Here is a 12,045-nt window from a genome sequence, read left to right as displayed (position 1 = left end):
AACAGTGCATCTACATTCTCCTCTGGTTGCCTATGCCCACTTCCACTTAACTTATGTTTCTGTTTAGTTTGAGCTTAGTCAGTGAGGAATCCCATGTACAGTCAGCTGGCCTCCTGCTGATTTTCTTGCATCTTGGGAAGCCTTGCTTTTGTGCTCTGAGAAGAGAGTTCAGAAAGATGACTGTCTTGGGCTCTTCTGTAGCTTCCCAGGGCATATTGGTTACCATTCCCTGAGCAAGCCCCATCTCTACTGTTCTGAGTCCACAGTCTTTAGGCTGCTTCTTTCCTTCCTTCCATCCTTCCTTCCTTTACTCAAGATATTGTGCAACCATTTCACAATTACTGCATCCAAGGCTGATATTAGCCGTCCATATTCATGAGAGATTCTTCTTTATTCGTGAGTACTAGATCCTGTGCAGCCGCTCCCATAGAAGCCTATTCAGCACTAGCATCAAAAAATGCTCCCAGCACATGTGAGAAATTCTCTGGATATTTCATGCCTTGCTACATTACCCTTCCAGTAGATGTGTGATTTAAGTCCTCTAAGAGAATAAGGCTCTGAATATTAGAAAACAAGCTAGGATGATGTTCCATTTATTGTGGTAACTGAAAATAAGTTTTCCTTAACTAGTTGTCTTGAACCACAAGAAGCTGCTGCAAAGTTATACATATGATATTTTGATTTTGGTTTGAAATGTAATACTTAGTTTCTGTTAATTTTGAATTACTATTTTGGTGCAGTCATAAATACTAATGCAGCTGATGAGGTAAAATAACCTGGTTCTATGTAGCATAGATACTTTGGTTAACTTTGGATAACACTGGTTCAAAACTAATGAATTTTCAAGTGATCTGAATGATTTTTGTTCCCTCCTTTCCTCCTTCCCTAAGATTTCTGGTTTCTAATTATCCTGAGGTAATTAATGTGCAACTACATGAAATATTGCTTCAGACTGCACTGTATGGTTGCCTTACATTCAGGCCATGCAAATAATACTTGTATGCATACATGTGCTAGAATCGACTCTTTGTTCTCTCTCTTTTCTTTTTTTAAATGACTAATAAGATCTTGTCCATTCATCATTATTATATTTTGTTTCTTAGTAATTGGTGACAGTGTGCTTCTTAATCTGTTTTAGTTAGAAGATGGGGAAGAAGAGCAGAGTAAAAACTCAGAAGTCGGGAACAGGAGCCACAGCGACAGTATCTCCAAAGGAAATGTTGAATCTAATTAGTGAGTTACTGCAAAGTAAGTTTTGATTTTATGCCTTTCTGGAAAAAGGGATGGTGTGCAGACAACTAAAAAATGTTCCTTTGTTGATACCAGTGAATTCCATTAATTTTCTGTAAGTTGTCAAGCTTATTACTTCAGCCTGCTTAAGGCCGAACATTATGTATCTCACAGTATCTATATATCCATTACTATATATCAATCCTAGCAGCAATCATAGAGTCACTAGGTTGGAAAAGACCCACAGGATCATCGAGTCCAAACATTCCTATCAAACACTAAACCACGCCCCTCAGCACCTCATCCACCTGTCTTTTAAAACACCTCCAGGGATGGTGGCTCAACCACATCCCTGGGCAGCCTCTGCCAGTGCCCAATGACCCTTTCTGTGAAGAAATTTTTTCCTGATGTCAAGCCTGAACCTTCCCTGGTGGAGCTTGAGGCCATTCCCTTTTGTCCTGTCACCTGTTACTTGGAGTAAGAGGCCAGCTCCCCCCGTTTCTACAATCTCCTTTCAGGTAGTTGTAGAGAGCAATGAGGTCTCCCCTCAGCCTCCTCTTCTCAAGGCTGAACAACCCCAGTTCTCTCAGCTGTTCCTCATAAGGCCTGTTCTCCAGCCCCTTCCCCAGCTTTGTTGCTCTTCTCTGGACTCGCTCCAGAGCCTCAACATCCTTCTTGTGGTGAGGGGCCCAGAACTGAACACAGGATTCAAGGAGCGGTCTCACCAGTGCCGAGTACAGAGGGAGAATAACCTCCCTAGACCTGCTGGTCACACCATTTCTGATACAAGCCAAGATGCCATTGGCCTTCTTGGCCACCTGGGCACACTGCTGGCTCATACTCAGTCGGCTGTCAACCAACACCCCCAGGTCCCTCTCCTCCAGGCAGCTTTCTAGCCAGACTTCTCCTAGTCTGTAGCACTGCATAGGGTTGTTGTGCCCCAAGTGCAGGACCCGGCATTTGGCCTTGTTAAACCTCATGCCATTGGACTCAGCCCAGCGGTCCAGCCTGTTCAGATCCCTTTGCAGAGCCACCCTAACCTCCAGCAGATCAACGCTTCCACCCAGCTTAGTGTCATCCGCAAACTTGCTAAGGGTGCACTCGATGCCTTCATCCAGGTAATTGATAATGACATTGAACAGGGCTGGACCCAGCACTGAGCCCTGGGGAACCCCACTTATAACTGGCCTCCAGCTAGATTTAATGCCATTTCCCACCACTCTCTGGGCCCGGCCATCCAACCAGTTTTCCACCCAGGAGAGCATTTACCTGTCCAGTCCAGAGGCTGACAGTTTCCTAAGCAGAATGCTGTGAGAAACTGTGTCAAAGGCTTTACTGAAGTCCAAGAAGATACATCCACAGCCTTTCCCTTGTCCAGTAGGCGATTCACTTTGTCATAGAAAGCAATCAGGTTAGTTTGGCAAGACCTGCCTTTCATGAACCCATGTTGACTGGGCCTGATCACCCAGTTCTCTTGCATGTGCTGTATGATAGCACTCAAGATCACCTGTTCCATGACTTTCCTGGCACTGAGGTCAGACTGACAGGCCTGTAGTTCCCTGAATCCACCCTCTGACCCTTCTTGTAGATGGACACAACATCAGCCAGCCTCCAGTCCAGTGGGACTTCCCCAGTCTTCCAGGACTGTTGGAAGATGATGGAAAGGGGCTTGGCAAGCACATCCGCCGGCTCCTTCAATACTCTTGGGTGGATCCAATCTGGCCCCATGGACTTGTGGATGTTTAGCTGGACAAGCAAGTCTCTGTTCTGTTACTCTGACTCCTGGGTGTGTACACACAGGGAACAACTTTCCTTACTGTTAAAGACTGAGGCAAAGAAGGCATTAGGTACCTCAGCCTTGTCCTCATCTTTTGTCACAGTTGTTCCATTTGCATCCAGTAGGGACTGAATATTCTCCCTGGTCCTCCTTTTATTGTTAATGTATTTATAGAAGGATTTTTTGTTATCTTTCACAGACTTGGCCAATCTGAGTTCTAGTTGGGCTTTAGCCCTCCTGATTTTTCCTCTGAATGATCTTACTTCCTCCCTGTACTCCATCCAAGATGGCTGGCCCTTCTTCCGAAGTTCATAGACATTCCTCTTCATTTTGATGTCCTTCAAGTTCTCCCTACTTGACCAACCTGTTTTTTTTCCCCAACGGCTACTTTCCTGGCACATGGGGACATCTTGCTTCTGACCTGCTAGGATTTCCTTTTTGAAGAGCGCCCAGCCCTCGTGGGCTCCCTTCCTCTTAAGGACTGATGTGTCAGCTGATCTTTTTGTCAAGCATCCATGTTTTATTCAATGCAAAGATTTTTCAAATTGGTTGAGCAAGGTAATCTTCAGCTGTCTGCTTGGATTTATGTGACTTAGATCAAGAAATCCACACACAGCATTTAGAATATTGTCACAGACACTGTGGATATAATCTAATGCTAGAGCTTGGTAGAGTGTTCCTCTATTTGCCCTTCCAGTACACATGCATCTATGAAAACAGTGTTGACTAGGCAGGTCAAATGTACGTACTAGCAAATTTCTCAATTACTTCAGGTAAGGTCTGTGCTATTATCATCTGCTGTCATTAAAACGAGAGTGATGGCAAACAGGCTGATGTAAACAGAGTGGTTTGCTTGGATTATTGAAACCAGACTTTTGTTTGTTTGTCTTTTCTGAGAGACTATGTACTTAATGGTTTGATTGTCGAACCTTTTTTCTTCTTTGCTTTTTAAACATTTGATTTTACTTACATCTGGAAGAATACTAAACAAAAAAGAAAATAAACCAACTTGAGACAAGTTATGCTGTTAAAATTTTAAAAGAATCAATTAATTGCATGTCAAAAGAATGGAATATTTATAACAGTGGTGATTACAGTGTTTACTGTATAAACACTTTTGAAGGACAAGTAGTACTAAAGTTCAGCTGCTGTGAAACTGACCTTTTCTCTGATGTTAATATATACATATGTATACACACACACAGAGAGACTTTATTAAAGAAAGCATTTTCATTTGGCGTTTTTATTTACAGAATGCAGTAGTCCTACCCCAGGTCCTGGTAAGGAGTGGGAAGAATATGTCCAGATTCGATCACTTGTTGAGAAAATTCGCAAAAAACAAAAAGGTAAATGTGAAAGACTAAGATAAGGGTGGCTCATAGTATTGATTCTCCTGAAGAATTGTCTTTTGACAGCTGAAAGGAATATTATTATTGTTGTTGTGGTTATATAGATGTTATGCAATCCTTTATGTTTGGGATAAAACTCTTAATTCTCTGACGTGCAGTTGCTTTTTACACTTGCGAGTGTTTCTGAAGTGTTCTGGTGGGCATGACTACTAGCATTACCCATTTTAATACTTGTTCTGAGTGAATATCACAGACAGGTGATCCTGTGGTAATTCTGTTTGGTAAGTTGAAAAAAGAGCTTGAGATTGTAATGGGATGACTATCTGAAGGACTAGAAGTAAAAATCATTTGAGAATAGTAGGCCATTTTGAATCCAAATTACATAGTCTGCCTCTCTGCCTCTAAGTCTGAACACTTTGAATTCAGTTCTATAACTATTTTATTTTAACCTGAACACTTTACTAGACATGGAAACAGTTTCAGCAATTCAACATAATGACGTTAAACTATGACAAAATAAAAATATATAAATGCACAAAATAAATACATCTGCTAATAAATCTATCTGCTATAAGTCAAGCACATAATTAAAATAAAGATAGGCTAATGGTATCAGAGTTAACATGGAGTTTATTGCCTATTTTCCGAAGTTTAAGGTATGCTTATTTTTCAGATTAGAACAGTTTTCTTCTGATTTGTTCTGCAACAACTCACTGTTACTGATACTTTATTTTCATATTAGATTTGGTTTTCTTTGCAAGTATGATTTAAGCATGATTTTTGAGGTAATTTTATTAAAATTAACCTTTTTTGTATTTTAATGGCAGACAAATAACAGTGCTTTTTTCTGTTATTTATATGGTGATGGCATAAAGGCCAGACTGTATTTGAAACAGAGTTTGATGGGCTCATGTGCTTGCTTGAAAAAGCTGAATCCTGTACTTGGAGCCTTTAAAAGCCCTTTTCATACCTATTTTTAATAATTTTGACTAATGCAAGAGGCTCTTACTTCATGAAAGGACTTTGAAACCTTTGAACATCAGTTACTGGCAGAAGGTGTATGGGAAGAATCAATAATACTGGTTGACTGCATCCTGTAGCTCTGTAGAGGTGAACTTGATTCACTGTTTTGCTGTCTTGTGACTTCTGTAAATGTGTGGCACATGGCTTTGTTTTTATGATGTAATATTGGTATTAGGGGAAAACATAATTTAGGTTAACAAGAAGAGTTGGACTGTTCGCTATATCTTTCTTCTGTGCCAGAGGGATCGAGACATTCATGGGGAAAGTGGCTGGTGGCAGAAGTGGTAGAATTAGTGTAACAGTATTATGTTAACAGAGGTTTTTCCTCAAAAGACGCAAAGCCTACTAACCCCACAGCACTGTTGACATACAAATGGGTTTTAATGTAATATTTTTACCTAGTGAGTATGAATAGTATGGTATCTTACAAAACTATTTTTTAATAGAACCTAATAATTTATACTACACAGTTTTCTAGCTTAATAAAAGCTTTCAACAATTAGCGATAGAAGTATAAATTGCTTCTGGGAACTCTGAGGTATGCAAATGAATATATATCGCCTAAAGTATCATAGTTTGTGCTTCTCTGGAATAGAACACTAGGTTACAGAACGTGAACTAAAATGTTCTTGATTATAGAAAACTATATTTGAAAACTGAGTATTTTTACTTTTTAAAATTTTTCCCTGTTTGACTCATTAGCAAAATTTTAAATAAAGCTAATTTTTCTATATAGATCTTCATCAGTACAGCTACATTTTGTTCAGTATAGAAATAACTGTTCCTCAACAGTGCTTGTAGTTTAAAGGAGCTGTTCTCCTCTTTAATTTGGAAAGAAATGAGAAGTATTGGAGCACATCATATATGAGGAACAGAGGCAAAATTTCAGAGATGCTTACAGAATGGTTCCAAATACAAGCTAGATGTTGAAAGCTTCCAGTAGCCTTATATAGTAGCCAATTTTGGAAATCAAAAGAGCAATGTCCTGGGCAGTACAAACAGCTATCAAGTTTTGTAGAAGCTATGCAACTAGTGTTACTAGATTTGCGAGGCCTTATCTCTGAATATTTTCAAGAGAAAATACCGTACTAAAGGGAATGTGCAATAAAGGAGAAATTACGGCGTTTTGGAACAGGAAAAGGTCGATACACCATGGACCACATTTTCATTTCATTTAAAGAAAATACTTAAACAATCTCGAGTTTTTATACTGCATCATCACGAACTATATTTTTAGATCATACTTGCAGTCCTATGTCAACTGTAGATTTGATTGGTTCTGTGATTTGAAGGAGGGGAATATTTCAAACATGCTAATGCTGCTTTTGTAAAACTCTTTTAATCTAAAGATGTGCTAATAATTTAACCAAAATATCTTTGGATGTAAGCAACTTGCTGATGATGTTTTGTCACTCAGAGAATGACCTGAAAATTTCAGAGGCTTTCAGACTCTTTTAGTGTGATCTGACACTAGATTTTGTGTTGGAGAGAACACAGAGGCAGAGAGGAATGAAAGGAGCCAGCTGAGTGTAGCCATGTACTATAATGCATAGGTTCAAATTGGATGATGGTAAAGGGGAAAGCTGAGGAAATGAACGAGGCTTACGATTTCACCAGTAGACCATGTGTCTCTTGAAACAAAATGTAATGATTTGGACAATGTCTGAGGTGTCAGGAGGTTGATCAGTCCTTAGTTATTTAATAGATCCATATTCTACAGGGAAAAGCTAACTGCCTTGTGTGTGAAAGAGCTTGAGATCTGCTTATCATCATTTTCAGTGCTGAATTAATGATACTGCAGCTTGCCTCTCAAATTCCTCGTTGTATCAATATTAACATGTTGTGGTGATTGCATTTATCATCAATATTGAACTGGAAAATATTTTTGTTCAGCTTTAGAAGAGAAAGAGGAGAGAAGCTTCATATTTCATCACATCTCAGCTTAGGTGGTTGTGTTCTTAAGATAACTGGTAAGGCAATTTGGCAGAACATTTAATTTGGTGAAAATTGGGTATGACATTTCTATCCTATGAGTAACACTTAACAAAGACCTGTTCTGACTCAGCTACTTCAAAGTAGAGCTGCTGTGGGATAGCAGATACCCTTTTACTTGTGCTTCTATATTGAACTACTTCATCTTTCTAAATTCTCTTCTTTCTGCATTTGTTTTTTAATAAATTGTGTATATAGGTTTGTCTGTTGTCTTTGATGGAAAAAGAGATGACTATTTCCCTGAATTGATAAAGTGGGCAACTGAAAATGGAGCATCCACGGAGGGTTTTGAAATAGCTAACTTTGAAGAGGAGGGGTTTGGTTTGAAAGCAACAAGGGAGATAAAGGTGAGCATGTAAACATTTGACTTAGACTAGAAAGTTGTTTGGAATGTAGCTGCAGAGCTCTGAAACATACCACCTTCCCTTTCTTCTTTTGACTGCATATGAAACTGCTGTTCTGAAATGCTCTCAACTCTGCATACTTGAGAAATAAAATTATTGATAAAATTGAAGAATATTTTTGACTATTGGGTAGTAATGTGAATTTTTAATCAGTCTTTTTTTTACCTCTGTGTTGCCTATACTGTTAATGTGATCACCAGAGTACTCTACCCCACTGATGTATTGCCCTCTTCCATGGTTCCTAACTACTTAGTCTCTTCTCCTCCTCTGTCTTGTCCCTTCCTTTAAAGCACTGGTCTTTTTGCCTCAGAAAGAGGTATTTGCAATACTTATTTTTTGGTGAAAATGAAAAAACCCACAGTGTTAACTGATAATTGTAAAGAATATCTTTTGATCATCAGGTAGAGAATATAGACCCACACAGTTAGCTAGCTATTAAAAGGTAAGCATCAAAGATTGCCTCTTTCCATTCCCATTTTACTGATGGGAAACAACAGAGAGAGAACAATCAGGTGTTATAGAAAGAATATTAGAAGACAAGCATATTTGTTTTAGGGCTTTAGTAGCACATGGTTAGTAAAGCTAGCACTACTGGTTGATAAAAATCCTGAACAGTTCTTCTAAAATAAGAATGGGCAAAGCGAAAAAACCTCTATTGGGAGAAAATATTTGATCATGCAGTTCTATAATAACAATAAAATGTATCTGGTAGCTTTGAGGTTGTGTGGGAAGTTTACATGTTAGCAGTTCCAAACCGAAGCACTTTATTTTGTAATTTCCATGTCTTAAAGCTTTGTGTATTGCAGATTGTGTATTGCAGATTGGAACATTTGGTAACCACAATATGAAACATAGCATGTTTTTTGGTAGGGTTTTTTTTTTTTTTAATTTGCAGTGGAAGAGAAATACAGTCTTATTCTGCATCAAAATTCTTCTGTTTGAGACACTTGGCATATTGCAGAAATGCTAACTGACCCTCTGCATTTTTTTCCTTTCTGTAGGCTGAAGAATTGTTTCTGTGGGTTCCTAGAAAACTGCTGATGACAGTTGAGTCAGCTAAAAATTCAGTATTAGGTAAGAGCTAACAGAACTTTTTAAGCAAGAAGTTGATATGTATGGGATCATTATTCAATAGAAGGTGCTTTTTTTTTGTGATCTCCTTTATTTTACAGGACTTGGTTATTCTGCAAGTATTCCAACTGTCAGGTTTGGAATACATACAAGCTTGAAGTATCAGTGGAAAGAATTTATTTTCCTCTTTGTTTCTGGCTGAGCACTCTAGATATCCTCTAGAAGTGCGTGTGTTATTTTGAGCATATATTATGTAGTTTGTATAACACTAGGTGATAAAATGTTCTGAGGTACTGAGAATATTGTTCTAGTTTCTTCATGTCTTCTGTCATGCAATTGTAAATGAGGCATTTACTGCGTCAAATAACTTGCAGCGTAATAAAATGTGGAGAGCTAAATAATTTAGAAACCTGAAAAGCTTTTTTTTCATTGTTAAAAATTCTTACATTGTTATCTCATCATGTTATTTTAAAGTAAATCTAGGGTGATATTTTCCATGAACAATTAATTTACTGCCTCACCTTTCTGGGCTAATTCAGGATCCCTGTACTCTCAAGATCGAATTCTTCAAGCCATGGGCAATATAACATTGGCATTCCATCTTCTTTGTGAGCGAGCCAACCCCAACTCTTTCTGGCTGCCCTACATACAGACACTCCCCAGTGAATATGACACTCCTCTCTATTTTGAAGAAGATGAAGTGCAGTATCTTCAGTCAACTCAGGCCATACATGATGTTTTTAGCCAATATAAAAATACAGCTCGACAATATGCCTATTTCTACAAAGTTATTCAGGTAAGCATCTTAAATGTAGTGTACAGTATATGTCGTTCCAACGATGATTGTTGAGGAAGGTGTGAAAACAGTGGTGCTAAACAATAGAGCAAGTGTATTGCTCTTAAATGTTAGAATCATTAAACCAATTTCCTACAGCTGCTAACAATTCACAGTTCAGTAGGCTTGTGAGTATATAAGAATGTATGTGGTTGATTGGGAGGAGTGATTACTGGCCTTTGTTTGGCAGTGAGGCTTCATCTGGCATATTGTACAGGTGTTGGCCCACCAGTACAAGAGACACGTTGACAAACTGGAATGAGACCAGAGGACTGTTAAGATGTCATTTGCTTCAGCCTTTTATGCATACAAGGAGAGACTGAGCAAGCTGGGTTTGTTTATTTTGGGGAAAAGGAGATAAGGGATGATATGATTATTGTTTGCAACTTGCTACTGGTAGCCAGGCTCTAGAAGTTTGCCTGTGGGAAGCTGGGCTAGGTGACCTGCAGAGATCTACGACCTATGCTTCTGTAATTCTGCAAAATGTATAGTTTGCAGGAAACAAAGTAAAATTATAGTTGTAAATTGACATAAAATAAAACAATTGCATATATTGTATTTCCAGTGAGTGTGGATTAACTTTTGGTTTTTTATTAGATTATTTTGATTGCTTTCAAATACAAAGATAAACCCATATGGTAACAATTTGAGTATGAGGAGGCTCGAGATAGGTGAACTGTTCATCACGTTCTGAAGTGAGGGTTTAAATTTAGTATCTAAGAAAGAACTGTTACTCTGAATGATATTGTAAGTGAATGGTGATGTTGTCTTGTCAAGGTAGTGCTCAATGTCCAAACATTCAAAGCTTTTTGTGGTACAATCTGCATAAAACAACCCCATATGATACTACATACTGAATTTCCACAATTGTGTGGTTTAGAGACCATTTTTTTTTTTTTGGCCATAGAAGAGGTGAGAAGACTTGAAGCAATTCTATTCTTTAAACTTTGAGAGTTCCAAAGCTCTTCTATTAACTGTTTTAAGTCAACAAAAGTTACTTTCTGTAGCTGTTGAGTGTTTGAAGAACTTCCTGTGTTTCAAGCACAGTGTCAGTTTACAAAGTATAAGGAGCAGTGGGATACATTTTGAAAACTGACGTAATTGACAATGGTGGGTGAAAACCAAATAAGATGCGTTTTGTTTTGAGGCAAGGAGTAGGGTAGGAACAATAGCTTTAATGTCAGGAAGGAACAAAATTCTTTCTTCCAAGTGTGTCACAGTTCAGGAAATGACAGCTTAGCCACCTCTTCTTTTTTTTTTTTTTTTTTTTTTGCCATGTGCTTTTCTAGGCTGCCAGTCCGCATGTGACCATCCAGCTTTTCCTTTTTTTTCCTCAGAATGCACTGCCTGAACCAGTGGAACTCCTCAATTTTATTTCTTTAGAGTATCTTTTTACCCTTAAATAGTTCTTCCATTTTTAAAAGAGTTATTAGCAGAACACAATGTAACATTAGATAATCTTCTAACTACTAGTTATGTTCTTGCAGCACTTACTCAACTAGCTAAACTATCACTATGACTAGTTCCATCATTTTCATTGACTAATCCTGCACTAGTAGTATTATGTGAGAGGTTATATGGTCATGACATTAATTTGAAAAAAAGGAAACAAACCCAAACTGAAATAGTTTTACAGAGAAATGCAATCTGGAATGGTGTTCTGGATTTTTGTTTGGTGTTTTATAATATTCTCAGTGATTGATGAATACATGTAGACTGGTATTGAAGTGATCAAGAATAACTGAAGACTATATAAAATGCAGTGGTGTAACATTGATTGAAGCATGAGATATGTTATGTGAAAAGCAGCATGAAAGTTTGACAATATTTTTTGTTTATGAAAGCTTCTTGTGGCAGATAATCTGTTAAGCATGGCAAGTACACACTATTTCTCTTATTGTCTCTTAAAACTAATCAAAGATCTATTATATATCATTTAGACTACTGTGGTCAAAGCTGTGTCTCACTAAAAAATAATTTATATTCCACACCAAAGTCTGTGCTGTTGACTGTTAAGAGTAAGAAAAGCTAAGAGCAAAGAAAATGCATGTGAGATGACTTGTAAAAAGCCTTTAATACTCTGCAGTGTTATATTTTCTGTTTTACATTTGCAATTCTGTGGAAGCTGATATGGCAACTCATGGAGGAAGACTTCTCCATCGGATATTGTTGATCAATTCTGTTTGATCTGCACCAGTGGGACACCTCTGTGGAAATAGTGTTTAAACAAATGGCCGTCTTTTTAGGCTTTGTATTAGTAAGCCCAAGAATGTGTTTAGTATGGTACTCTTGACTTTTGTATGAATTGTTAAAATATAGGTTCTGGTCACTTGTGGTTAGAAATCTATACTAGTTTCTTTTTTT

The 12,045-nt window shown here is 37.9% G+C and overlaps 1 protein-coding gene across 3 annotated transcripts in view; it reads left to right on the top strand.

The window, feature by feature from the left end:
- The window catches only part of SETD3 (SET domain containing 3, actin N3(tau)-histidine methyltransferase), a 64,505-nt gene that overhangs the window by 24,163 nt on the left and 28,297 nt on the right, over positions 1-12,045 (top strand). For 2 of the 3 annotated variants that reach the window (XM_069858809.1, XM_069858810.1), the window contains exons 2-6: positions 1,139-1,248; positions 4,261-4,353; positions 7,570-7,718; positions 8,777-8,849; positions 9,386-9,642. In XM_069858809.1, the coding sequence (XP_069714910.1) occupies positions 1,146-1,248; positions 4,261-4,353; positions 7,570-7,718; positions 8,777-8,849; positions 9,386-9,642 (675 nt within the window). In that variant the 5' untranslated portion in view covers positions 1,139-1,145. The remainder of the gene's footprint in view (positions 1-1,138; positions 1,249-4,260; positions 4,354-7,569; positions 7,719-8,776; positions 8,850-9,385; positions 9,643-12,045) is intronic. The other variant, XM_069858811.1, reaches the window with a different exon arrangement.

This window comes from Phaenicophaeus curvirostris, chromosome 5, assembly GCF_032191515.1.
Source record: "Phaenicophaeus curvirostris isolate KB17595 chromosome 5, BPBGC_Pcur_1.0, whole genome shotgun sequence".
NCBI classification, from domain to species: Eukaryota; Metazoa; Chordata; class Aves; order Cuculiformes; family Cuculidae; genus Phaenicophaeus; species Phaenicophaeus curvirostris.
This window is presented reverse-complemented; position numbering and strand designations above follow the sequence as displayed.